The 27,305-nt window shown below is 62.6% G+C and overlaps 1 protein-coding gene across 16 annotated transcripts in view; it reads left to right on the plus strand.

The window, feature by feature from the left end:
* The first annotated feature begins 2,502 nt into the window (after positions 1–2,502).
* Positions 2,503–27,305, plus strand: part of PACS2 (phosphofurin acidic cluster sorting protein 2) — a 53,962-nt gene continuing 29,159 nt past the window's right edge. For 2 of the 16 annotated variants that reach the window (XM_026012698.2, XM_026012700.2), the window contains exons 1-2: positions 15,950–16,130; positions 17,095–17,265. Coding sequence is in view for 4 of the 16 variants with exons in the window: in XM_072762511.1 (XP_072618612.1) it covers positions 2,600–2,718 (119 nt within the window). In the remaining 12 variants the exon portion in view is untranslated. Of the gene's footprint in view, positions 2,719–11,661; positions 11,834–12,293; positions 12,519–12,903; positions 12,977–13,275; positions 13,373–13,694; positions 14,969–15,949; positions 16,131–17,094; positions 17,266–27,305 lie in introns of those variants that run through there. The other 14 variants (XM_072762511.1, XM_072762512.1, XM_072762513.1 and 11 more) reach the window with 12 other exon arrangements.

Here is a 27,305-nt window from a genome sequence, read left to right on the forward strand (position 1 = left end):
GTCGAGTGGGAGCACAGGGCTGTCACGTCCACCAAGGGCTCACCATGCCGGCTGGCACACAGGAAGCGCACAGCTCTGTTGTAACAGGCAGTTGGTGTCAAGCCTCCGTGTGCACGGCGTGGTCACCCCGCATTTCCTCACCTGGCCCCCCGTCGTACTCCTTGCCTGGGTGTGGTGCTGGCACACACAGATGCGAAGCGTCAGCCCATCCAGCTGACGGCGACTGTACCCCACACTGTCCCGCAGCGCAGCGTGCCAAATGCTGAGGTCAATGGCAGCCTGGCCCCACGGGGACTGCTGCGTGCTCCCTGGACACGGCCACATCCCCCTCCCCCCCCACCCCGTAGGTAGAAGACCCACAGGTGCTCTGCCTGGTGGGACCAGCTCTCTGACAACGGCCAGTCGGCTGCGGGAGGACACACAGGCCCTCACGGCTTTGGGTGGTGCCCCCCAGGGGCAGGCGCATGTGGGAAGCACAGCTTGCCTCGCTGACTCCCAAGCGTGGCCTGGCCGTCTGTAGCTGCCGGAGGCGGGGTCCTCAGCAGGGGACAGCGGCCCACGGTGGCAAAGCCGGAGGGCCGGGAAGAGAGAGGTTCTTGGACGGCACCTGTTTCTATAAAACTACTTGGAGACAAAACAGCGCAGCCAGGTGGCTCCGCGGTTTAGCGCCGCCTTCAGCCCAGGACATGATCCTGGGGTCCTGATGGGCTCCCTGCGGGGAGCCCGCTTCTCCCTCTGCCTGGGTCTCTGCCTCTCTCTTTTCCTCTCCGTGTGTTTCGCATGAATAAATAAATAATAAAATCTTAAAAAAAAAAAAGGAATGGAAAGAAAAAATACAAAAAAACAGAAGAAAAGATACAAAAATACAAGCCAGAAAAGCTTTTCCTACATCCCAGTGCAACATCTGGTGACCCCCCCCAGAGCTACCGCCGGAGGATGGGGGAGGGAACCCCTCCTTGGGCCCCCAAATCTAGCTGGCCTTTCCCCATCTGCCCTGCCCACGGGCCCAGCGGGTCACCCTGGTCTTGGTCTCCTCCTGCCTGGGTCCACCAGGGCAGTGACCCCGGGGCCAAGAGCCCCCTGCCCCCCACATTCGTTCTCCCTGGTCTTGGGGAAAGAATACTTGGGGCATGGCTGGGCAGTAAGAGGTAAGGGGCTCCGGCGGGAGAGCACCGTGCAGGGGGTGGGGGGCATCAGGTCCACCCCAGAGCCAGCGCCCTGCCCTGATGGCAGGCAGGACCCCCTGCAGGCAGGACCTCCAAGTACGCAGGACCCCCCAGAGCAGGACTCTCTGCAGGCAGGACCCCCCCGCGGGCAGGACCCCTCAGAGCAGGATCCCCAGGGCAGGACCCCTCAGAGCAGGATCCCCCGCGGGCAGGACTCCCCAGAGCAGGACCCCCGCGGGCAGGACCCCCCAGGGCAGGATCCCCAGGGCAGGACCCCCCAGGGCAGGACCCCCCAGGGCAGGACCCTCCAGAGCAGGACCCCCCAGCGGGTAGGACCCCCCAGGGCAGGATCCCCCAGGGCAGGACCCCCCAGAGCAGGACCCCCCAGGGCAGGACCCCCCAGGGCAGGACCCTCCAGAGCAGGACCCCCCAGCGGGTAGGACCCCCCAGGGCAGGATCCCCCAGGGCAGGACCCCCCAGAGCAGGACCCCCCAGGGCAGGACCCCCCAGGGCAGGACTCCGAGCGGGCAGGACCTACCAGCGGGCAGGACCCCCCAGAGCAGGACCCCCCAGAGCAGGACTCCCGGCAGGCAGGATCCCCCAGCGGGCAGGACCCCCAGGGCAGGACCCCCAGGGCAGGACCCCCCAGGGCAGGACCCCCGCGGGCAGGACCCCCAGGGCAGGACCCCCGCGGCGAGGCGGCCCAGCGCCCCAGCTCGCACGCCCGGCCTCTGCCTGTCTCTGTCTCCCGTGGCGGGGGCGTCGCCGGGGCCGGGGCACCCGAGGGGGCGCACGGGCAGTCGCGGGGCGGGAGCGCCCCTGGGGGCAGGGCGGGCGGGCCCCGGGGCGCTAGGGCGGGGGCACCGGGACGCGGGGGGCAGCGGCCGTGCGCGGGGACACGGGGCACGCAGGGTGCCGTGGGGGCGCCGCGGACGCGGGACGGGGGTGCCGGGCGGGGGAGGGGAGGGCGGTGTGGAGCCCCCGCTCGGCGGCGCCCGGGGGCGGGGCGGGCGGGGCGGGGCCTGTGCGCAGGCGCGGGCGCAGGGCGGGGCCGCCTGGCGAGGCGGCGGCCGGGAGCGCGCGCGTCCCCGCACTTCCGGCGAGCGGGCCGCGGGCCGCGATTGGGCGCCGGGCGGCGAGCGCGCGCGCGCGCAACCAATCGGCGGCGGCGGCCGGCGGGGGCGGGGCGCGCGGCGGGGGCGCGCGGGGCGGGGCGGGGCGGGGCGCGCGGCGCGGCGCGGGGCGGGGCGGGGCGGCCGCAGCCTGGTTGCCGCCCGCGGGCCTGTCCGCCGCCCGCCCGGCCGTCCCCGCCGCCGGCAGCCATGTGACCGCGCCGCCGCCCTCCGCGCGCCCGGCCGCCCGCCAGCCCGCCCGCCGCGCGTCCGCGGCCCGGCCGCAGCCCAGGCCGCCGAGGGAGCGGCGGGGCCGGCGCCATGGCCGAGCGGGGCCGCCTGGGCCTGGCCGGCCCGCCCGCCGCGCTCAACACGCCGGTGCCCATGAACCTGTTCGCCACCTGGGAGGTGGACGGCTCCAGCCCCAGCTGCGTGCCCAGGTACGCCGCCGCCCGCCGCTTTGTTCGCGCGCGCACCTGCCGGCGCCCGGGACCTGCGCCCGCACCGCCGCCCGCCGGGCCCCGCGCCGCCCCCGCCCCGCCCCGCCCCGCCCGGGACCGCCGCCCGCAGGCGCCGGAGGCCCCCGCCCCGCTCCGTGCATCCGGGCCCTGGCCCCGTCCGTGCCGGCCCGGGACCCCGCCCGGGACCTCCAGCTCGGGAGGGGCGCGGGCAGCCCCGGGGGACCTGCGCGCGGGGCCGCACCCGGGACCCGCAGCACGGACGCTCCCCCCGAGACCCGCAGCCGGGACCCCCCCCCCGGACCCGCACCCGGGACCTCGCACCCGGGACCCGCAGCACGGACGCTCCCCCCGGGACCCGCAGCCGGGACCTCGCACCCGGGCCCCCCCGGGGACCCCCCCCCCGGGCCGTGCCGCGGCGGCGCCCCCAGCCGGTCTGCGCATTCTGCGGGCGCAAGCCCTGATGCGCGCAGGGCCGCGAGCCCCGGGAGCGCCGGGAGGGAGTGGCGCGGTGCTGCGAGGCTGCGGCGCCCACCTGGTTCGGCTCCGGCGCATCCTGCACCTGTCCGCCGCCGCGGTGCTGGCCGAGAGGGTCGCGCGCCTCTGCGCTCCGCCGCCGTCAGAGCCCCTTCTGCGCCCGCCACGCCGCCCGGGGGTGGCCCGGGGACCGCGCTCCTGCAGCTCACACCTCCTCGCCGCGGTGCTGGGGCCTGGTGCCCCGTCCCGCGGCCGTCCCGGTTGGCGCTGCGCTCCCTCGTTAGCGACGCCTTCGCGTGCACACGCGGGCTCTCTGCATCAGGCTGCCAGGTCTGCGAGGGCAAAAGACCGCCTCTCGCTGCGTGGGGAAGCGCGTGGGTCCCCGCGGGAAGACTGGCCGAGGTCTGCCCACAGCCCACCGCCGCAGGCGGTCAACTCCCCTCGGACTCCGGCCCGGAGCTCTCTCGGTGTCTTCCTGACGCGCTGGCCGCTGGCGATGAAGCGCTCAGGCTGGGGGGAGACTGGCACCAGGGTCCCTTCTGGAGTGGACACCACGCCTGGGGGAGGCCTCCTGGCGAGGACCTCAGGGCTGCCATCCAGCACGGGAAGGGCGGCCTCCTGCCGAGGGGGCCGCGCGCTCCGCCACAGCTCGTTCTCCAGGAGCCGTGGAGCGCGGTGTGGGCGCTTCTGGTCGGTGGGGTTCGCCCTCCAGGAGTGCAGGGCCGCAGGTCGGAGCACTGGCTGTGCCACCTGGAAAGGATGGGCCTCAGCACATCTGGCAGATTCGCATGGGGCCTCCTGGAGGATGCAGTGTCCCTGTGTGACCTCAGGGTCAGCACTAGCCAGGGTTCGGGGCCAAGGACTCTGGATCCACCTGCTTGCGTCTTCTGTGTCTGGGAAGTCTCTGTCAGTGCCCCCTTGTTACACCAGGTGCCCCCGGGCAGGGTGCAGACTGCAGCCTCTCGGTGCCGCTGGTCTTCAGCAGCTTCCTGGGGCTCCCCGAAGGACCCCTGCATTTAGACTGGGGGTGGTGGGAGAGGTTGCAGGAGATGCCAGGAGGGCGGAGCTGCATTTAGAGGCCCTGTCAGCCCCTCCTGGAGTTGGTGTGGGGAGGCCACTCCAGGGAGGGTGGGATGAGAAGGCTGGGCAGCGCCATGCTGGGGGCTCCGTGGCTCAGCATGGGTGGGACATGGCAGGTGAGGGGACACGACGGCAGGTTGTGTCCTGAAGCCACAGAGTCGTCAGGATAGGCAGGCGCGGTTTATGGCTTGAATGTAGAGAACATCGGGTTTAGCAGACGCCCCCCCACTTGTCCTGGTGAGCGTGGCCCCTCCCTGAGAGGTGGTGCTGGTCCCTTGCTTGTACCCTCTGCACCGGAGAGTCCTTGCGCAGGCTGTTCCCGTTTGCTCTTGGGACTTTATGTAAAAGGGGTCAAACTCTCTCTGCTCCCCTGCATGTCTTGCTCTTGCCCAGTCTTTAAGTTTTGGAGTGACGTTGCGCCAGCGGCGGTCAGGGCTGCAAGGCGGTCCCTGCAGAATGACAGTGTGGGACTCTGCTCTTCAGGGGACCTTTGGCCAGTTTCCTATGTGCTGGTGTCAGGATTTGAGGGCCTGTCCTCTGCACGGGCCTGTCGGAAGCACGTGCCGTAGTAGGGTTTGGGGGTGTGTGCTCAGTATTGCTACTGAGCGGCTTCGCGGAGTGCGGTTGTGCCAACTCCAGCCCCCAGCGGCGAGGATGAGCGTCCCCAGTACTCTGCATTCTTGCCAGCGCTTTGCCTGACTTTTAATTTTTGCCAATCTGGTGGGTGTGAAATGGTTTTGTGGTTTTAATTTGAATTTCTCTGATTACTAATGCAGGATCTTGGTGCTTCCTTGTCAGCAGAATTGCAGGTCACTTCCTCTGCCAATTATTCTTTCTCCTTATTTTTATTGCCTTGAGTCCCGGCGCTGTCTTTAGAGGACAGGAATCCTTCCCCGGCTAGAGGTGTTGAGGCCGTCTTCTTCCATCCCCGTGAATGTCTTGGCCTCTGCAAGGCCTGCGCACCCGCTTTGGCCTGGCTGCTCTTGTTTCCTGCTCTTCCCGGGGGCTCCTGGCAGGTGTCATGGGTTACCTCGGGGTCACTGCACCTGGTGGCAGTCTTCCCCGCTGACCCTCCCCGGGGGCCTCCCGGGCGTGCCCCCTGCTGGGTTCCCAGAGCAGCTGCTGCCCACCCCCCCCCACCCCCCCCACCCCCGGTTCTGGGCCACTTTACACCGTTGAGCTTCCTATTTATTTTTCATTCCTATTGGGGGTTATTAATCAATTTTTAAATTTTACGAGACTGGTCATCCTTCCCCGTGCTTATTGTTCACTCACGTCTGTCTTCTACGAACTCCTTGTTTGCATCCTTGGCCCACTTGAGGGACCTCGTTGTGGTTTAGTTTACACGGTGGAGGGATGTCCAGCTGGCAGTGCAAGTTCTGGCAGCGGTGTGCCCGTCAGCCACACCCCAGCAGGACGAGGGCGCTGCTCTGCACCTGCAGGCAAGTGCACGTCCCCTTGTTGTCCGGCTTCTCGGCGCTGTCATGGGCAGCATGTGGCTCTTGGGCTCACCCACGCCGAGTCTGAGTCCTCAGCTCCTTCCACTTGGTGTATAGTGTCCCCACTGCGGGAATAAAGCGCGCTTTGTGTCAACTTGATCCTTCTGGTAGGTGGGTGGGTTGTTTCCACTTTAAGGCTCTTGGGTTCAAAGCTGTTACAACCCTTTGGGTGCAGGACTTTGAAAGTCATATGCTTTCACTTCTCCTGAGTGATAACTGGCCACGGGGGGGGGGGGGGGGGCACGTGCCAGTCTCAGGAAGAACTCCCGGTTTTCTGAAGTGGTGGCACCATCTGCAGCTGCCACCGGCCGTTGTGTTACATTCCATGCCACCGTCTTGTGACTTTCAGCCATTCTGACAGCTGGGTGACGGCTTCTCCTGAGAGTTTATTATGTGCTTAATGTGAGTGGATGTTGAATATAACAAAATGTTTTTTTTTTTTTAAATCAAGAGCATCATGTGATTTTCCTTGACTTGCTGTCATGTTACGTAACATTACTCTACGTAAATGGATTTTCTGGTATTAAACTAACCTTCCATCCTTAGAAAAATTCCAGCCTGGTCATGCAGCATTACCCTTCTTGTTCATTGGTGGATTTATGATTACGATTTTGTTTAGGACTCCAGCATGCATACGTAGAGTCTGCGACCTCACCAGATTTTGGCACCAAGATATCTCGTGGGATGTGCTTCGGAGTGTGTCCTCTTTTGCTGTCCTGTGGTGGTGGTGATGCGAGACTGGAATTGTGCATCCTCTGAATGTTTGAGAAAAGTCACCCATAAAGTAACTATAGCTTGGGGTTGCTTTGTAGGTAGCACAACCAAAATTCGGTGTCTTTAGCGGTTTAGGACACTTTCTCCTCCTCTGAGCTCGTTTTTTTTTTTTTTTTTTTTAATATGTATTTCTGAGAATTTGTCCATTTCATCCAGATTTTCAGGTCTGTTGGCACAAAGCTGCTCGTGATATTCTTTTTTCAATGGCTGCAGCGTCTGTAGAGCTGTTCCCTTCAGTTCCTCCCATTGACTCTGTGGGTAGGCAGGCACATTCCGATCTGTCTCACCAGAGGCTCATCGGTGTTTATTTTATTATTATTATTTTTTAAGATTTATTTATTTGTGAGAGACACGGGGGGGGGGGCAGAGACACAGGTGGAGGGGGAAGCAGGCTCCCCCCACAGGGAGCCTGATGCGGGACTCGATCCCAGATCCCCGGATCCCACTCTGAGCCACCAGGCGTCCCTCATCGGTGTTTAAAAATGAACACTGGTGGTTTGTTTCCTGCCACGTATGCTCCTCGGGTTTATTTCGCTGTTCTTGTTCTTATTTCTCAAAACCCATGGGTGGCTCCTTGTTTTCCTCCTTGTGTCCTGTCCTACAGCATCTGTATCTACCGAACAAGGGCTGCCTTGGCTGCACCTCACAAGCTTTTATACAGAATCATCCCACTAAAAGTATTCTTTATATTTCCCATTGTTCTTTTTTTAACCTCCCAGGATATTTCTAAGTTTCTTAATATGCAAACATTTGGGGTTTTTTCCTAGTTCTTTTCCCATGATCCAGTTCATGTCTCTTCTTCCCATGGTTCTTTTCTAACTAGTCATGTTGTGGTCAGAGAAAGTGGGCAGTATGACACCAGGTCCTTAACATTTTTGGGGGCTTGCCTTATGGCTCACTGTGAGGTCAGTTTTCAAAGTCTGTGTACTGAAAAGGAATGTGTGTCTGGCAGCCGGCGGTGCTTGATGTCTGTCCATCCCTGCCGTCCTCAGATCTGTTCCCCTTTTTGTCTGCTGCAGAGATGTGTTAAGACCTTCTAACCTTGGGGTGCCTGGGTGGCTCAGTTGGTGAAGCGTCGTGATCCCGGGGCCCCTGAGTCGCGCTCCCTGCTTGGGGGGGTCCTGCTTCTCCCTCTCCCTCTGCAGCTCCCCACCCCCGCTCCTGTTCATGCTCTCTCACTCTCTTTCGTTCAAAAAAATAAAAGTCTTTTCTTAAAAAAAGCCCTTCTCGCCTGATGGTGGATCTATTTCTCTTGGATTTCTGTTACTGTGAGACTACATCACGAGCCGTATGTATTTGGACCAGGATACCTTCCAAGTGTCTTGAACTTCGAGGCTACACAACTCTATCTGGTGATCCTCTACATCTGAATTGCACTTTGGTGACAGGATAGCCCAGGGTAGTTTCGTCTCTTTTTTTTTAGACTTTTCTGTATCCTTACATGTGACATGTGTCTTTGGTTTTCCGGCATGGATCTAGAATCTATATTCGTTCAATCTGACAATCCTTGTTTTTTTAACTAGAACATCCATCCCGTCTGTTGTCACTTATCAAAATTACTGATGTTTGGGTTTGTAACGACCATTTTGTTTTTCATGCTTATTATTTTCCTGGTTTTTTACGTCTGTTTATCTCATTTGTCTTACCTTATTTCACCCTGATATCTTTCCTTATTCTGTTTCCACTTCATATACTAGTTTGAAACTTAGCGCTATTTCTGCATCGTTAGTGGTTACTGTGGAAGTTGTACTGTGCATACTGGCAGTGGTTTTCCTACGGGGGGAGAGGCAGAGGGAGAGAGGGGAGAGGGAGTCTTAAGCAGGCTCCCGGCCCAGTGCGCCCGGCCCGGAGCTGATGGGGGCTCAGTCTCAGCACCCTGAGATTGTGACCTGAGCTGGCACCAAGAGTCAGACCTCAAACAACATAGCTGCCCAGGCGCCCCCATACTGGCTGTATTTTAAAATTAATTTATCTTTATCTGTTCGTGACAGACATGAGGATAGATCTTCCAACACTTATTTTGACATAACTCTTTCAGGCTTATAGGGTCCTGTTCGTCATATTTTAATTGTCTCCTCTCACTAAGGCCACAAGAGGTTGTTATTCCTTTATTCCGGTTGCACTTACTTGATTCACCTGCAAACTCACCACTTGCTTTTCTTCATTCTTCTGGCAACTCAGAACCTGAAATTGTTTTCCTCTCCTGTAGGTCTGAAAATGCACCTTTAGGATTTTCTTTGGGTGAGGGTGTGTGGATAACTAACTGCTCTTTCTGTGTTCTGAAAACGTTTACCCTGGTTTCTGCAAGGTGTTCCACGGGGTGGGGGTGTGGGGGTGCAGGCGGCGTCTCCCCTCTGCACATGCAGGTGTTGGGTGTGGGGGTGCAAGTAGCATCTCCCATCTGCACATGCAGGTGTTGGGGGGTGTGGGGGTGCAGGTGGCATCTCCCCTCCGCACGTGCAGGTGATGGGGGTGATGAGGTGTCAAGGTGCAGGCGGCATCTTCCCTCTGCACATGCAGGTGTTGGGGGGTATGGGGGTGCAGGTGGCATCTCCCCTCCGCATGTGCAGGTGTTGGGGGTGATGAGGTGTCAAGGTGCAGGCGGCGTCTTCCCTCTGCACGTGCAGGTGATGGGGGGTGTGGGGGTGCAGGTGGCATCTCCCCTCTGCACGTGCAGGTGTTGGGGGTGATGAGGTGTCAAGGTGCAGGCGGCATCTTCCCTCTGCACGTGCAGGTGATGGGGGGTGTGGGGGTGCAGGTGGCATCTCCCCTCCGCATGTGCAGGTGTTGGGGGTGATGAGGTGTCAAGGTGCAGGCGGCATCTTCCCTCTGCACGTGCAGGTGATGGGGGGTGTGGGGGTGCAGGTGGCATCTCCCCTCCGCACGTGCAGGTGATGAGGTGTCAAGGTGCAGGCGGCATCTTCCCTCTGCACATGCAGGTGTTGGGGGGTATGGGGGTGCAGGTGGCATCTCCCCTCCGCATGTGCAGGTGTTGGGGGTGATGAGGTGTCAAGGTGCAGGCAGCGTCTTCCCTCTGCACGTGCAGGTGATGGGGGGTGTGGGGGTGCAGGTGGCATCTCCCCTCTGCACGTGCAGGTGTTGGGGGTGATGAGGTGTCAAGGTGCAGGCGGCGTCTTCCCTCTGCACGTGCAGGTGATGGGGGGTGTGGGGGTGCAGGTGGCATCTCCCCTCTGCACGTGCAGGTGTTGGGGGTGACGAGGTACGGGGCTGTGGCGCCGTCTCCCCCCCGCCCATGGAGGATGCACCTTCCCTGACTGCTCTCAGTTTTGCTCTTGAGAAGTGGGCTGTGAGTGAAGCAAGACTCCTTTGAAGGCTGGTCCTCCTCCCTGGGGGCTTTGCCTTGCCCTGTGGTGTCCAGGTGTGGTTTCCTCCTGACGCCGCCCTGTCAGGGCTGGGGCTTCCAACGTCGCGGGACGGCGGTGTTTCCCAGTTCTGGGAAGTGTCAGCCCCGCGGATGCAGTTGCTGGCTCTGGCGTGCGCTGCGTCCTCCCCTCGGGGTAACATCTGGGGGTGCAGGAGCCCTTCCCACCGGGTGATCGTGGAGGGCGTGGGCTGGGCAGGTTTTGCATGTCGCTGCGATGGTGGCCGCTGTCAGCCGTCCCTCCGCCTCCGTCCGCTCCCGTTGCCCTGCGGCCTGCACGAGGGGACTCGCCGTCTCCCGCCTGCCCCCGCTTGGCGTGGCCCTGTAGCGGCTGCTGCGTGAACGCTCCCGGCCCAGCGGCGGCGCTCTGCTCAGGAACGTGGGTTCCGCCTGTCACTGGAGGTGTGTGCCCGGACAGTGCGGGCCTGGGGGTAGGGGCGAGCAGGCCAGCCAGCTGTGGACTTGGCTGGCGGTTTGGGTTATCGGCCGTGTGCACGGTGAGTGGACCCGGTGTTTGCAGTGTCTGAAGGACCAAGTCTACTCCCAGGGAGGGAGTGAGGAGGCCCGTGGGTTGGCGTCTGTGGGGCGGACTCGGGCAGCCAGTGCCCCCTGCTGCAGCTCACGGCAGCCCACCCGTACGTGGATGGGCTTTGGTGAGGAAGGAAGCAGCTGCCTTGAAGGGCTCAGACGGGTGCTTTGCCAGGACAGATGTGTGGTCTCATCTGACACTCAAGGGCCTGTGAGCTGGGTGGGAACCACTGGGTTGCCCTGCTGTGCACTCGTCCCTTCTTGGGATCTGGGCTCCAAAAGCAGCTTTCCCCCTGCTTCTGCCCAACATGCCACCACCCCACCCAGGTGGGTGGATGAGGAAGACTGTGTGTCCTTGGGTGCCAGCAGTGGGGCTAGGAAGGTTGTTCCAGAGAGTGGCTCTGCAATCAGGAAAAGTGATGGGTCTTTTTTTCTTTTTCTTTTTCTTTTCTTTTCTTTATATTATTTTTTATTAGAAGATTTTATTTATTCATTCATGAGGAACAGAGAGAGAGAGAGATGCAGAGACACAGGCAGACTCCACGCAGGGAGCCCAATGTGGGACTCGATCTGGGGACTCCAGGATCATGCCCTGGGCTGAAGGCAGGCACCAAACCGCTGAGCTACCCAGGAATCCCCTCCTTTTTTCTTTTTAAAAGATTTTATTTATTTATTCCTGAGAGAAACAGAAAGGAGAGAGAGGCAGAGACCCAGGCAAAGGGAGAAGCAGGCTCCATGCAGGGAGCCTGATGCGGGACTTGATCCCAGGACTCCAGGATCACGCCCTGGGCTGAAGGCAGATGCTCAACCGCTGAGCCGCCCAGACGTCAATGATGGGTGTTTTGGGGCTCATGATGGGTCACATCTCGAGTTCTCCAGGAGCCCGGGTGTCACAGGGCCTGGCCAGAGTGATCCACACAGAGCTGGGTGCTCAGGTGCAGGCGGGCAGGAGGGGGAGCAGCATGCCGCCGAGCACCCAGGCCCCACGAGTCGAGCACATCGTCCCCGCAGGCACAACCCAGCCTCATCCAGCCTTGTAGCCGGCCCCCGGCTGCTGCTGCTGTTTGGGAACTGGCACATCTCTGTGTCCCCGCGGCCGTGCTGGGCAGAGTTCGGACTTGGCACCGAGCCCGGCAAGCGCGTGGAGCTGCTGGCCGTGTCCTGGCCTGCGCCTTGTCAGCTCCCGTGGATTGCTAGGCAGCGGCAGGGGACGCAGAGTCAGCCTGAAGATAGCGCGGGTGCCTGTTTACAGTTCCCTTCCGCCTGGAGGCAGGTTGTCTGGAGGCCCTCAGCCCGGGCGGCCTGTGCGAGAGCCGCGGTGCGCTGTGACCGCCTCGCTGTGTGCGCAGCCTCTGCGGTAAGTGTCTCCGGCCTGCACTGGCTCCGTCCCCTGGGGAGGCGGTGTTCTGTGCTGGGCACCTGACAGGTGGCGACGCAGACGCCCCACGGAGCCACCGTCAACAGCCGTCCGCAGGCAGAGCCTGGCCGCTGCCAGCCTGGCACTTCGCACCCCGCGGAGGCGAGGTGCAGCCCTGGGTCTGCTGTGGTTCGCCTGCTAAGTGCTGCCGTCTGTACCCCAAGGGGCCAGAGATGGCGGTGGGAGGCACCAGGGAGCGGGCACCCTTGCCCTCCTCGTGGCCAGGCTTGCACTGGCTGTTCTGTCCCCACTGCCCCCTGGCCGGGCCACAGGCAGCACCCTGTCCTGGTGCCCAGACCCCGAGGCACAAGGAGAGGCCCTCTGGTGGCCCTGCCCCGAGGGCACCTGTCTCCTGATGGTGGGAGAGAAGGGCAGGGGACACGCAGTGGCCTTAGGAGGTCAGGTCGACCCACGGTGGGGCTCTGCTCCCGTCGTCAGGTGGGCTGGGTGGGCGTCGGAGGGGCGAGGCCCAGCCGTGTACTCCTCTGCGCTGGGTTTTGCCCTCGGCAGAAAGGGAGGTGCCTCGGAGGTGTCACGGCTGGTTGTCAGCTGGCTCCGTGTCCTGTTTCCATATGGTAATTCCACGCTCTAGCACGCGTCCCCCGCACACATCGCACAGTCCCAGGTGAGTGATGTGGGCCCAGGGGTCTGTCCACATGTCACCCTCTGTCCTCGCTGAAGGAGGAGCCCTGTTGGCAGGGGGTTGGCCCCTGTCTGGCCCCCCAGCCCCAGGCCCTTGGAAGCACTTCCTTCTGCACGGGTGTGGTTGTGCCCTGAGCACAGCTGGCTCTGCCCACGCGGACCACGGTCACCAGCCTCCATGTGGCACTGGGCCCTTCTGCCCCTGAGTGCTCAATTTGTAGGGCACACATCCGCATTGGGACAGTGGTGGTGCCCCCCTAGGCAGCCCCTCAGGTGACCTCTGGGGTGATTCTGTGTGAATCAGAGCCTCAGACTGGGGACAGCTGGGGCACCTGCATCTTTCATTTAATCTGATGCTTGCTTTCCAGGGTGACCACTGCTGAGCTCGCATCCTATCACGTTACCTCTTCGATTGTGTCACAGCCAGTTAGGACCTCCTGGGTGGGTTCTTTTTAATATTTTATTTTATTATTATTTAAAGATCTTATTTATTTATTCATGAGAGACACAGAGAGAGGGAGAGACACAGGCAGAGGGAGAAGCAGGCTCCACGCAGGAGCCTGACGTGGGACTCGATCCCGGGACCCCAGAATCGTGCCCTGGGCCGAAGGTGGCGCTAAACCGCTGAGCCACCAGGCGTCCCATGGCCATCCCATGTCTTAGAGGCCGTGGGGGCTGTGGCAGAGGTCTGGGAGGAGCTGGTGTGGATGGGGGTGCAGCCCGTGCCCTCTGCCCTGCAGGGTCCTGGCCTCCGCCTTCTGAGCCGAGCACGGGATGACCACACCTGCTCTCCGCTTGCCTGTTTTGTTTCTTGGAGAATAGTTTCCTCAAGAAAAGGTGATGATACCTCGACCCCCCACCCCAGGGCGTGTGGCTGGCAGGAGAGCAGGCTGCTCTGGCTCAGCAGTTTGGACAGGCAGACATTCCATCCTGTGCCAGCAGGACACCGAGGCCCCCGGGGAGGGGACAGCTGTGTCACCAGCCCCACGGTCGGGGACACAGGAAACTGCGCTGGCCTCAGGCTCCCTGGAGAGCTGGGATGTCCCGCACGCGCTCTGTACCTGAAATAGCCCGGGCTGCCTCTTGGTCTTAGGACTGGGGTGAGAAAGCACTGCCACACCCAGCTCGGGCAGGCCCCAGCCACCGCCTTGCCTTCCAGGAGCACCGGACACGGTTCGGAGGATTTCCGATTTAGCTGTTTGTGTTTGGAACGAGCAGAAACGTGTCTGCGTAGCCTGCTTAGAAGAGCGTCTGGTGAAGTTCCTCCACGGCGGCATTTTTCCAGTTATCCTGAGAGGAGGGGACGATGAGGTCCCTTCTCCTGAGCAGTGTGGCCGGGCACCCCGTTTTTGTGGCTGTTGGCCCAGGAGAGAGGCAGGCAGCCTCCCCGGGACCCAGAGTCACAGTAGGGATCTCGCCACGCGCCCCCTGTGCGGGCTGACCCCCACGGTAGGGCGAGGTGGAGCCAGGGCGGGCCCCCCAGAGGGGTGCCTGTGGCTGCCCGCCAGCACCCCCAGTGCTGTCCCAACCCCCTCCTCCTGCCCTCCTGCTCCGGGCGCCCAGCCTGGCATTCCCATCGTCATCTGAGATTTGCTCCCTGGCAGCTGTTGCCTTTCCTGCCTGGACGGGCAGCCCCAGAACCAGGCGCGGCCCTGGGCACCGGACTGGCTGGTGGCTGTGGAGACGACGCGGGGTTCTCCGGGAGCTCTGGGAGAGCCTCGCGTGCGTGGCTCCCACGTTCCGTGTCTGTAGTGTGGTACCCTCTGGGGGGATTGCTGTGCTGTAAGCCCCCGTAGGGCCTCTCCCCAGGCTGAGGGGTGGGGCACGCCCGCGGCGCCCTCCGCAGACCTGAGGCTCTGGGTGACTGGCGGCTCCACTGCGGGGTCGCTTTGCTGCAGAGCCCAACAGGCACGTCACAGACAGAATGAGACCTACCTCCGCGGCCGGGCAGCGGCACACCGGAGACGCAAGTGGGCGGAGGAGAGGCGAGTGCCCGCCTGCACCCGCAGCCGCCGAGCGCCGCCTCCGCCCGCCCCCAGCTCTGCCCTCACCTCTCGGGCTCTCACAGGTCCTGCAGAGAGGAGGGCTGTGAGGCAGGGCCCACCCGAACAGGTGCGCCTGACCCACTGTGCTGGCACCTTCCGGGCTCTTTCACGCTGTGGACACGATCCTGAGCGATGACTGCTGTGCCCACGGAGGGTGCTGGGAAGTGGCCGAGGCTGCAGGCCCGTGCAGCTGACCCTTGTCCTGGCCTCGGTGTGGTCCCGCCTCTCACTCGGTGACCGCCTTGGCTTACCTGAGCGTGGTCCCTTCCGGAGGGGCCCAGAGCTGCGCCCTGGTGTCCACGGCACCAGGGGGTGGGAAGGGTGACAACACCCCTGGACACCAGGGGCCCGAGCCCGAGGGTTTCCAGGAGGCTGCTACTGGGAGGAGGTGTGTGCGCACGAACCCCTTGTTGGGACCACACGGGAGTTTCTCCGGTTGTGGCTGAGCCTGCAGGGGTGTGGCCACGAGAGAACTGGAGGGAGTGGGCGCTGTCGGGGACAGCAGGGTCGCAGTGGTAGCCGGAGGGGAGGGGGCTCGCAGGCAGTGTCTGTGATGGGGAGGGAGGGGGCGAGGGCTGCATGCCAGGAGGAACAGGGGGCCGTGTGCGTCCTGGCGGGAGAAGCAGGTCTTTGGGTGGATCAGCTGTTTCTCAGAAGAGTAAGTGTCGGAGTAGGGGTGGGGGGGGTAAGGCGGTGGCGGGGGGGGGGGGTCGGGTAAGGCGGTGGCCCCGACAGTGCTGCAGAGACCCAGGCGGGCCGGGCGCCCGGATGTCCTTGCTGAGGGCCCGGGTGGGCATTGGTGCCAGGCCCTGTTTGTGGCTGTGTCCAGCATCTCCGGTGCGGGGCTGCTGGGGAAGAGAGAGGAACCAGTTGGGGGAAGGGGGCGCCGGGCAGGGGGCCGCGTGGTGGCTCCTGGGGCAGGACCCGGTCCAGGCGTCGTGGAAGTGCCCCGTGGGTGGCCTCAGCAAGGAGCGGATGTGCCAGCAAGCCCCCCGCTGTGTCTGTGAGAGGGAGAGGGACAGGGCTCCCTGCGCTCTCTCGGGGCCTTTCCCGGCGGAGGCCACGTCCGTGGGGCCCGCCGTGCTGTGGCGCTTTCCCGCAGGCCCCGGGCACGTGCCCCCGCCGCTGGCGGGCCGCGTCTCCCCATGGACCCTGGCCCTGGGGGTGGGGTTGGTACTTCCCAGGTCACCGCCGGGGTCGTGCCCCCTGCCCGGATCGACCTGCTTGCCGGCGATCTGGAGGCGGCTGGCGTTGGCCGTGGCACCCCTTCGGGGCCGGGCCCCTCGCTGTGTCCAGGGAGGCCCGTGCAGCCCTGGGGTCAGCAGCCCGCCCGGCCGCACCCATCCCCGCACCTTCTGTCTGATGCGCTTTTCCTTTGCTGGTTTTGGTCATTTTGGTCACGTTTCCTCAGAAGCCCATCGGGCGGGGTCGGCTTTCCCCTAGGGCTCCCTCCGGGACGTCTGTTTTCTGGCGTAGGTATCCGCTGCCGGCTGCGTGGGGACCTGCTCGCGGACCCCGGCCACGGTTCTGGCCTCTGCGGCACTTCGGAGGTGCGTGTGCCACAGGCCAGCGCTCGGTCCCTCCGGGCCCTCCGTGGGGCGCGTGGGTCCTCGCTGGCTGCTTGGAAGGGCTACCTGGTGTGCGTCCCGCCCGCAGTGGGGAGCCTGCTGTCCCCCAGAGAAGGTTCTGGCTCCTTCCGGGTAGCCTGGGGCCATGCCTGGTGAGCTGGGCTGCGGTGAGGACGTGGCAGGCTCTCTGAGCCCTTGAGAGCCGGTGCTGAAGCAGCTGGAAGGGGGGCCCGGGCCCCCCCTTGTAGTCCACCCCAGTGTGCCCTCACCCCTCTTGTCAGAGGCAGGAAGTGGCTAGTTTTGGCCAGGCGAGGGCCATCCCTTGACCCCGTCCAGGCAGGCCCTAGGGCTGGCAGCCAGCTGAGCGTCACCTGAATCCGTGTCCTGCCTGGAGCAGGGCCGCCCAGCCCTGGCACTGCATCCCTCAAGCCCGGCCTGCGGCGCGCTCCGGAGGGCACCAGGCCCAGCCTCGCCGTCCTCTGCTAAAGGGAGGCCCACACCTCCTCCAGGGTCTCACCTGCCCGAGACAATGTGGGCTCCCCTGCAGTGGTTGCTGGGGTACACCTGCATGCCTGAGCTGACGCTGGGGCATTTGGGTCACCAGGTGGAGGCCACAGCCCCAGGAGGAGGTCCCCTGATGCTTGGTCCCAGACCAGGCCGTGGCCAACAGCCAACAGTCTTGCTGAGCGTTGTCATCGCTGGCCGGCGGGAGCTTGTGGGGTCCCAGGTGTCCCCGGAGCATCCCCCGACATACACGGAGTCACTGCAGGCACCTGACCCCTCCCTCCTGTGCTCTTGCTGACCTCTGACACCCACACCTCGGGGACAGGCTCCCCCTCCGCCTCCTCGGGCACGCTGGCCCCACCACGGGCAGACGGGCTGGACCGGGACCGGAAGGTGGGCCTCCCGGTGACCCGGCCGCTTCTCCTCCTCCCCCCACTTCCAGGGGCTTCCAGCCTCCGTGACGGAGGCCGTGCCGGCCAGAGAGACACTGAGAAGACACCTCTGACCTTGCCCCTGATTAGCAGGAAGCAGCTGTGTCCAGATAAGGCTCAGACGCCAGAGAAAGCTGAGCTGCGCCGAGCCTAGAAGCTGAGCCCTAGGCTGCCGCAGACAGGTGACCGGCGCTCGGGGTGAGGGTGCAGCTGGAGCCCGCGGCCTTCTGCAGAACTTGGGCTCAGGAGCTGTCTGGCCACGGCTCGCCATGGCTGGGCTGCGTTTGCAGGAAGCATGTTGGGCCAGACGCTGGTCCCCAGGCCTTCCCCGACCCAGCCCGGCCCCGGGATGTCCGGCCCACGGAGCCTGAGCGGGCAGGGCGGCCCTCTGCCTCCACCCTGGCCTGCTCTCGGGCTCGCTGATCCTGAGAGGTGGGGACTGCGTGGGGGCCTCCTGGCCAGCGGCCACCACGGAGCCCGGCTCCCACCAGGGCAGACACGCGACCGCACGGACAAAAGGCCCCTTAGTTTTCCCTCCTACCAAGCACAGTCAGCGTGTTTGAGACCACAGAGGTATGCCCCACGCGTGGCTGAGGTGCGCACTGTTCTCCGTGCCTAGAGGAAGACTGTAGAAGTCAGCGTTTTGCTGAGGGCCAGCCCGGGTGCTGGTCAGTTTTGCAGAAACCCATAAAGTGTTCTCCTCCGGCCCTGTAGGCCCCGTGTGCCGTCTTCAGGACTGGGCCTGGCGGGGCCCCGGCGCCCCTCCTTGGCCACGTGGGTGCCCTGTGCCAGCCGCCCTGCAACAGTGTGCAGCCCTCAGGAGGTCGGGCAGGGTCACCATGTGGCCCAGCCGATCACTCTTTCAGAGTGGAGGCTCGGTCTCCGGCAGAAACTTGCCGGCGCCAGCGGGGTCTGGAGGCAGCCCCCCCCCCCACGGCGGTCGCAGGGCGGTCACAGGGCAGTGCAGCCCCAAGCTCGTCGCTCGCCCCGCCCACCTCGCCTCCTGGGTTCTGATCTCACGTCAGCCCAGGCAGGGTGCGTCCTCGCGCGCCCTCTGGTCGTCAGCCGTTGCGGTGACCCTGGATTGATCTTGCCGTAGGCGCGGGACGTGTGGGAAACAGTACACGTGGGGGTCGGGACGACCCGAGGCTTCGGGCGTCCACCGGGGCCCCAGATGAGGGGAGGCTCCCTCACGCATGTTCATGGTGGCGCCACGCACAGTTGCCAGAAGGTGTAAACAAGCCACATGTCCGATCCGGGGGTGGGCGCATGAGCAAAAAGTCCGGAGAATGGGTTATTGTTCAGCCTTAAAAAGGAGCGAGGTCTGCGACATGGGCGGATGGAGGAAACGAGCTCGGTGAAGGGGCGGGCGCGGACGGCCACGTGCTGCGCGGTTCCCTTTTCGTGAAAGCGCCTGGAGGGGACAGGCCACAGAGGGAGGCCACACTGGTGGCTGCCGGCGGCTGCGGGAGGCCGGGCTGACGAGATTGTTCTGGAACCAGACGCGGTAGTTGCCTAACGCTGAGCGTATTAAGTGAACTCACTTGGAAGTGGCCAGTCTTACGTCGTCCATACGCCGCCAAAACAAGAAACGCTCTTCCGAAAGGGGCGAGGCTGGTTCTAGGTTGAGGCCAGCAGGCAGGAGAGCTGGAGCGCTGGGGGGATGCACCCCGCGGGCAGGCGGGCAGGCGGGCAGGCACGCGGACGTCCTGCAGACCGCGCTGCCCTCCTGGGGGTGGTCGTGGGGGTTCGGGGCTTGGCGCCCTGACTCACTCCTGGATGTTTGGCCAGAAATCCCGGGTGCACGGAGTGGGGAGCTCCCTGAACCCCTGTGACTTTTCTGTAGCCTAGAGGTTTTCAGAGTGGGAAGGGAGGGCCGTGCAGGGGGCGAGGCCTGCTCCACCCTCGGGGCTCCAGGCGGCAGGGGAGCAGCAGCCCTGGAAGGTTCTGGAGCCTGAGGTCAGGGGGGCTGTGGGTCTGCACTTCTGTGGGCCGCCTCTTCGTGGCTGTCGCCCACGTTCTTTGGATTGTTTGTCTTTTTGTTGTGCTTCTGTAAGAGGCTTTGTGCTCGGGACATTGGTCCTTTGTCTGCCAGCCGCTATTTTCCTGCATCTGTTGTCCGTCCCCGACTTGCTCGCGGTAACGTCCGCGTTGCCCGTCTCAGGAGGAGTCGGTCTCTTGAGCCGGGGCCTCGTGCCCTCTCCCTGCGCCTTGCTGTACCTGGCCCCCTTCCTCAGCCAGAACCTGCCCGCCCGTGCCAGGCGGCGCTCTGGGCTCCCGGCTCTGGGCCAGTCCGGGTGGCCGGCTCTGCCCTAGGCCCGGAGGGATGGAGGCGGGGACATTGCAGCTGGGGGGGATCTCGAGGAGGGTGGGGGGCCGGCTCGGGTCCTGGGCCGGTGGTGCAGGAGCTCTCGGGTGGCGCTGTGCGTCGGGCCTGCCCAAGGCTGGACAGAGGCATCGCAGCAGCTGCTGGCACGCACAGGCCTGTAGGAGCCACAGGGCAGGTGATGCAGGGCCCGGTGGGCAGCAGGAGAGAACAGACGGCTTCTAGGAGATGGAGAGAGTCGGGGCGGGGGGCCTGGGGCTCCCCCCGGGGTAGCCACGAAGACGCTGACCACACAGCGGAGGGAAGCTGCACTGTGGGAACTTCTCACCTTACGGCGGGACGTGCGGAAGACCAGAGTGGGCACGGGCGGTGGTGCGCACGCACGGGCCCCTGTGCCTCCTCCGGAAGCCTGGCTGAGCCAGAAAGGGCTGGAGCCCGGGAGGACCCCCGGGAGGAGGACCAGGGCCCTGGGTTGGGTCGGCAGCAGGGAGAGGAGCTGAGACACAGGTGCCCGAGGCAGAGGGTGGAGCCCAGTGGCCTCCGTGTCCCCCCTCTGGGCTCCACAGCCACCTGGATCCAGAGCCAGCAGAGCGAGGGGGAGCAGATGAGCAGGGGGCAGAGCTGAACAGTGCCACAGCCCTGCATCTGTGAAATGGGAACTGGAGGTGCTGGTGAAAGAACGTTCCAGAACATTCCTTCGTGAGCACCAGAACTTGATGGCAGACGGAAAGCTCTGCATGGGGCCAGACACAGCCGAGAAGGGGAGAATGGAGCAGCAACAGAGAGGAAACGGACAGAAGAGATAAGAGTCGGGGGCCCCTGCGGGAGCCCCCGCACCCCGGTAACAGACGCCGCCTGTGCCGAAGGCGGGATCCCGGGTGCCTCCTGACTGACGTGGCCATTCCTCCGTTCAGGGGAGCAGCGCGTTCTCCACACCCTTCTGCCCAGAGTTCTCTGAAGGAATGAGCAGAGGCGTCCCCGTGCAGGGCCTGGGGTGCAGGTGGGGAGACGGTCCTCCCTCCTCTTGGGGCTGTGGGACAGCTCCTCCTGGCAAACGGCTTGGATCGAAGGTTGAAGGCACAGCCCTGTGCTCCGTTGGTGGGTGCGTGGGGAGCCTGGGGCTGCCAGGCGGAGCCCCCCCACTCCTGGGTGTGTGTCCCAGAGGGCCTGGCAGTGGGGTCTCGACATCCACTCCTACCTCGTGGCAGCACGAGTCCCAGGGGCCGTGGAGGCAGCCCCGGGGTCCGTTAGAGGGCACGTGGCCAAACAGAAGTCTGTCCCTAAAGGGGAGCATCATCCCACTGTAAAAGAGCAGAAGGCCTGACCCCTGCTCCCACAGGGGCGAGCCGTGAGGACCGGGCCCTGGGTGACCTCAGCCCATCACAGGACCGAGCGCGCGTGGTGGGCTCACCTGAGGAGCCTCATCCATGCAGCGGATGGGCCGGGGAGTGAGTGTGGATGGGGCCGGGGCTTCAGCTTGACGGGGTGAGAAGGTTCTAGAGATGGATGGTGGCGAAGGGCATGCAACACCGTCCGTGTGCTCAGTGCCCCTGAGCTGTGTGTCTTAAAATGGTGAATTTGGGCAGCCCGGGTGGCCCAGCGGTTCAGCGCCTGCCTGCGGCCCAGGGCCTGATCCTGGAGACCCGGGATCGAATCCCACGTCGGGCTCCCTGCATGGAGCCTGCTTCTCCCTCTGCCTGTGCCTGTGCCTCTCTCTCTCTGTTCTCATGAATATATAAATAAAAATTTTTTAAAAATAAATCAATAAAAAATAAAAATGGTGAATTTTATATTATGTATATTTTACCACAATAAAAACAGCTGGGCATGGCCAAACTGTCCCAAAATAAGACGATGGAGATGAACACTCGTGGGGAGGCGAGGGGAGTTAAAACCAGGAGCCGTGGTGTTCAGCAGCGCTGAGCCTCGCCGTCTGCTGGGCTCCTGCTGGGTGAGGTATGGTCTCTAAAAGCCTCCCGATGGGGCTGGACTTCTGTCCCTCCACCTCCTGAAGCCTGAGGGTCCCTGGTAGTGCCCCAACCGGACCCACCCTCGCAGGACCCACCTCCCCCCCGCTACATGTGAGCACCCACTGCTGTCTAGACTCTGGGGGGTTTGGTGGCTTAAAGGAGGTGCCCACCCCCGCTCTGCTGTGACACCCAGATGCTTCCTTGGCTGCCACGTGCGTACCCATCTCTGGTTGGTGTTGTACGAGGGGATGTGGGGGGTCAGTCTCTCCTGTGCTGCTTCTAGCTTTGTCTCCCCTTCGGGGGTTCTGCTCCCCAAGCTCCCCAGGGGTGGGTCAGCCAAGGTCTTTGTTTTGGGACACGGCACGGGTGCTGGCGGGGTCTCTGGAGGCAGGACTGGGCCGTGGGGGACCTGCCATGGGGCCTGCCTGTGGGTGCCCAGGTCGGGCCACAGGGAGGGGTGGGTAGATGTCCTGCCCGCAGCCCCTAGAGGGCTTTACCCACAAGACACCGGGGTGGAAATGGAAATGCCTTGTAGCCCTTGTGTGCAGACATTTGTGCAAAACCAGGTTTCTGTGAGCTTTCTGAAACGTCACCTACTCTGCAACCACAAACACTGGGGGGCTTCAGGATACTGTTGCTCCCGACGGCCCTTGTGTCACCGCCCTGGGGGAGCCACATGGCATTTTGCTGCCTTCTCCCCGCTGGGCTCCCCAGGACACCTGCCCTGCGTTGCAGCCATGTGTCCCGGCCCCTGTGGCCCACTCTCCCTTTTGCAGGGTGCCCCCCCTGCCGCCAACCTCCCCCTTGGCCTGCTGTCCCAGGGTCCTAGGGCTCAGTTCATACCCACCCCTCACCCCAGTCCCACATTTGGCTTGGCCTCTGCCCTCCAGGTCCCCTGCCTTTGCCAGTACAGATTGCCCTCGGAGGTCCCCACTCCCATGGTGCCAGCTCCTTCCTGTCCTTCCTTCCACCCTTGCCCCCGGTGCTGTCCCCTCCGACCCTCCAGACGCTGGCCCTCTCTGCGGCAGCCCGGGGCACCAGGCCAGGAGCTCGATCTTGTTGGCATCCTGTTCTCCCTGAGGACCACTGACCGGAGAACGCACGGAAGCCACAGCACCCAGAGCTGGCATGGGACAGACAGAGACCAGGGCCAGGGGCTTGGCCCCCTCCTCAGCCCAACGACAGCCCGGCCCGGGCATCCTGTTGTCCTGGGCCGTGGGCGCTCCTGCTGCCCATCAGGCACTCCTTGGCCCCTGCTCTGCAGGGTCTTGGGGACAGGTGGCTGTCCCTGTGCGTCCCTTGATGTCTGTGGAGGTCGTGTAGGCTGGCTCTTCCTGCACAGCGGGAACCAGAGACGTTGACGATCGATGTGTGTGCCCAGGCATCGAAGGCCCCTCGCACCCGGAGATCCAGGCACTGCCTTCGCAGGACAGAGGCGTCTCCTGTGATCCGTCCCCCGACACCAAGGATGACATGTGACGAGACAGCTTCATCAGGTGCTGGGGAGGTGGTGCTGCCGTGTGGCCTTGCAGAGCCAGGCCAGCTGCCTTGGGAAGGCCGTCAGACACGGTCCCCGGGACGGTGCACACCGTCGCTTGGACAAATGCAGGGGAGATCTTGGTCCCACTTGCATGAAGAGGGGCCAGGGCTGGCCGGCGGGGCTCTTCCTAAGCCCCAAGGTGGCGAGGAGGTGGGCCAGCACGTCGAGTCCAAGCCAGCGTCCGTCCTGAGCACCGACACAGCTCGTTGTCCGTGCAGGTATCGGCGACCGAGTGAGTGCTCCGTCACGGGCACGTCATCCAGCGCAGGTCCGACAAAGGACGGTGTAAAAAGAGAGAGAGAGAAACAGATAACGTAGAGCGAAACGTAATGAAATAGAAACAGTGTTGACTGTTAACAGCCCGACGTCCCTGCTGGGGAAGGGTGACGGGCAGCCACTGGGGACGGTGGCGAAGAGGAAGAGAGACGCACAGCAAACATTGCAGGGAGGACGGTCGCGGAGAAGTCGAAGATCCCGATGCACAGCGTCCTCGGTTGCTATGAGACTTGACAGGATAATTTTGTGAGATTATGAATCACTGACTTAGTGCAAGAGAAGATGCGAATCACACTACAATCACGTTACATTAAAACCTCCTCTTCCCCAAACAGCCTCAGATGGTTTTAATTGCCGAATGTTACCAGATCTTTGAGGAATAAGCCCTATATCCTATGAAGTGCTGCAGAGATCGGAGAGAGGCTAAGAGTAGGGGTGAAGGTGTGCGCTTTGTCAGGGCAGTAGGGTCGTGAGAGCAGGAGGGCTGCGGGGTCGCCTGCAGTAACCAATCTGAAAATAAAACAGTCTCTTCCTAGCCAGCGAGGACCCAGTGAACCCAGGACACCAGAGACGCCACGAGGAGGTGTCTAGCACTTGTTCCGGGACGCGGAACGCTGAGTGAGGGGTGCAGAGACCCCGCTCCCGCTCAACCCAGGTCAGGTGCACGAGGCCACAGGCGGGGAAGGGACCTGGCGAGTGGACGCTGCAGTTTATGTGGAACAGGCAAGTGGCTTTAAAGAAAAGTGACACATGTCTGTGTTGAAGGGGGTAACCTTCCTTAGCAGATCACTGGGTTTTTTCAAAAAGATTTTATTTTTTTTATTCATGAGAGAGAGAGGCAGAGACACAGGCAGAGGGAGAAGCAGGCTCCATGCGGGGAGCCCGACGTGGGACTCGATCCCGGGTCTCCAGGATCAGGCCCTGGGCCACCCAGGCGTCCCCAGCTGTTTGTTTAAGCCACACCAACTAAAGCCATATGAAATGGGCACACGTGACCGCGGCGTCCTTGAGAGGACAGGGGCGCTCCGGAGGAAGGGGTTGGGGATGCTGGGCCCCCACGGAGGGAGCAGCCGTCATGTGGGTGTCTCCACACGCAGGGCGCCCCGGGTGTGCGAGTGGCCGTGCTGTGAGAAGCACAGGTGGTGCCCTGGGGGGGCGGGGCTTAAAGGATAGAGGACCCCGAGGCATAATCACGGAAGACGGTGTCCTGTAAACACCTTAGAAGCGCCTCCTTGTGACAGCAAGGGGGTGGCACCGGCCTCGCACATCTCCGGCGCTGAGGAGTCCTGGACAGCCGGCCTGAGTCCAGGAGGAAGACGGGCCGCCCCCACCCCACGCGGCCCCGGCAGCAGGTGCGAAGGGAAGGCGCCGCGAGCCTCACCATGCCAGATGCCCCAGACCCAAAGGGTGTTGGTGACTGTCCTGGGCTCACTGTGTCCCCCGCAGGTTCACATGAATTCCTAACCCCAGAGGGGCCTCCCAAGGTGTGTTTGGGGGCTGGAGGCTTTCAGAGGCCTTCAACTTGAAATGATGAGACATTCGTCAGGAGATTTAGAGGAATAGGCCGTAGGGTGGGTCCTGATGCAGTATGACTCGCGTCCTAGTAGGAAGAGGAAGCAGCAGGGGTGCGCAGAGGGAAGGCCCCTGAAGAGCGAGGGCTGGGCACGGCCCACCTCTGGCAGCGGCCCCAGGAACCGCCGGGACCGCGTGGGAGCCAGCACTCCTCTGGGCCAGTGGGGTGCAGGGCGGGACCCTGCCCGGAGCGGGCTCGGAGCGTGCAGAGCTGGAACCCGCACCCCTGCCCCGGGGGCCCCCCGCCCCTCCGCGCGGCTCCCACCACGCGGCAGGTGCGGCCCAGAGCGTCCCGTGGCATCTGACGGCTGGCAGCAGCCTGAACGGCCGCCGGCACAGGGTGGAAGAGGACCGGCTGGCAGAGGACCGGCTGGCAGGGCCGTGCCCACCTTGTACGGAAGGGACACGTCTTGGATGCACAGGCAGGCGACCTGAGCCGTGTGCCCCCCCAAAGCCAGCGTGCGCAGCTGCGTGTGGCACAGGCGATGGCGCCCTAAGCGAGCCCAGACCCAAGCCACCCGGGCTGGGGGACCGCACAGGTGTTCGCGAGCTGGGGCCAGTGCCTGGTGGCCACATGCAGGCCGCAGGTGGCTGCCGGGCCCTGCCACCAGCCTGGAGCAGGGAGCCAGCGAGGGGCGAGCCGCACATCACCTCCACTCGGGGGCCTCGCCCAGGCAAGCCTGTGGCCTCTGACGGGGAAGCAGACCCCCGGTGACACAGGGGAGGCCTGAGTTTGGGGACAGCGGGCGGTCTCCTGGAAGGCGACCCCTCCAGACGGTGGCTCCTGCGGAGGGAAGGGGGGCGGGGAGGGTGCGTGGTGAATGTCTACGGTTCTGGTCCCAATTTCTTTTTTTTCTTTTTTTTTAAGATTTTAAAATTTTATTTATGAGACATACACAGAGAGGGGGGCGGCGGTGGCAGGCTCCATGCAGGGAGCCCGATGCGGGACTCGATCCTGGACCCCGGGATCACGCCCTGGGCCGAAGGCAGATGCTCAACCTCTGAGCCACCCAAGTGTCCCTGGTCCCCATTTCTTTAAAAAGATCTGAAGCCCCTACAGAGAGCATTTGTTACTTCTGGTTGTCGGATTTGTGGGTTTGGGGGCGGGAGTCTCGGAGACTTTTCTGTAGGCCCCATACTTCTGTCTCAGAAAACCAGGACGCGTGCTTCTCCAGGGTGAGGTATGGAGTTGGCTTTCCAGTCCTTTGAGCACCATCCTCCGAGAGGAAGGAGAGCACGCAGCGTGGGGCCAGTGCCCCTTGGACAGGATATTGGGTTTTTTGCCCATCGGGGGGATTGTTTCATCCTGACAGTGTGTCTAAGATACGCTTGGCTTCCTTTTTTGTTCCTGCTGAGTCCAGGACAATTGCAGGGCGTCTTACACAGTAACAGCCCGGCTTCGTGATGAATCATCGTTTGTGCGGTGTTTTTAGTGTATTTGCTCATGATTTCCTTTAGGGCCAAGTATTATGCAATAAATCCCGTCTTTGGCTATAATCTATACTCCAGCCCTCAGGCCTTTCTCTCAGAACCAGTCTTGTATAAAAACAAATAATGTGTGTTCTGTTTGGCTCCATTTCTGTATGCAAATGATTCTTTTTATGCTTTTAATGTTGTTTGCACAAGTAGCATCAGCTTGAATAGGTCTTAGAATTAAAAAAGAAAAAGAAAGAAGAGAATCCAAATGGCTTGTAGGTATTTCTTCCCGCCATACGGGGACGTGACTCCGGAGAAGTAAGCGGGTCAGTGGCCCCTGCCCAGCCGAACAACTTGTCTAGAAGCAGCCTGAGAAGCAAGAGACACCATCCCGAGGAAGGGCTGGGCAGGTATTCCTCATAATTAGTTGATTCGAAGCAGGTTCCAGACAGGCCTCCTGTTTGCAATTAGCTGATACATCCCTTAGGTCTTGTGGCTTTTTTTAAATTTTGAAACATTACTTTCTAAAGATTTTATTTATTTATTCATGAAAGACACACAGAGAGACGCAGAGACACAGGCGGAGGGAGAAGCAGGCTCCCCGCAGGGAGCCCGACGTGGAACTCGATCCCGGGACCCCGGATCATGACCGGGATCTCGATCCCGGGACTCCAGGGTCATACCCCGGGCTGAAGGTGGCACTAAACCACTGAGCCACCCAGTGGTCCCCTCTTATCCTATTGTTGAGTTTTGAGGGCTCTTTATATATTCTGGATCAAACCCTTTGTCAGATACTCAGTTGGCCGGTAGTTTCTCCCAGCCTTAGCTTCTCTGCCTTCTTTCACAAAATTTTAATGAAGTCCAGTTTGCAGACTTCCTGTTTCTGTTCCTTGCCTCCTGCCTTCACCCCATGAGCACCACCCTGAGTACTGCGTGTCCACACAAGTCTGGACGGCCCCCGCCATCCTTGGTTCTCCTTTTCAAAGTCCTTTTGATTATCCTAGTTCCTTTGCCATCCCATATAAACTTAAAAACCAGCTTGTTGATCTCTACAAAAGAGACGTGCTGGGATTTCACGGGAGTGAAACCTGTCGATCTGGTCTGGGAGCACCGATGCCCATG

Source organism: Vulpes vulpes, chromosome 6, assembly GCF_048418805.1.
Source record: "Vulpes vulpes isolate BD-2025 chromosome 6, VulVul3, whole genome shotgun sequence".
NCBI classification, from domain to species: domain Eukaryota; kingdom Metazoa; phylum Chordata; class Mammalia; order Carnivora; family Canidae; genus Vulpes; species Vulpes vulpes.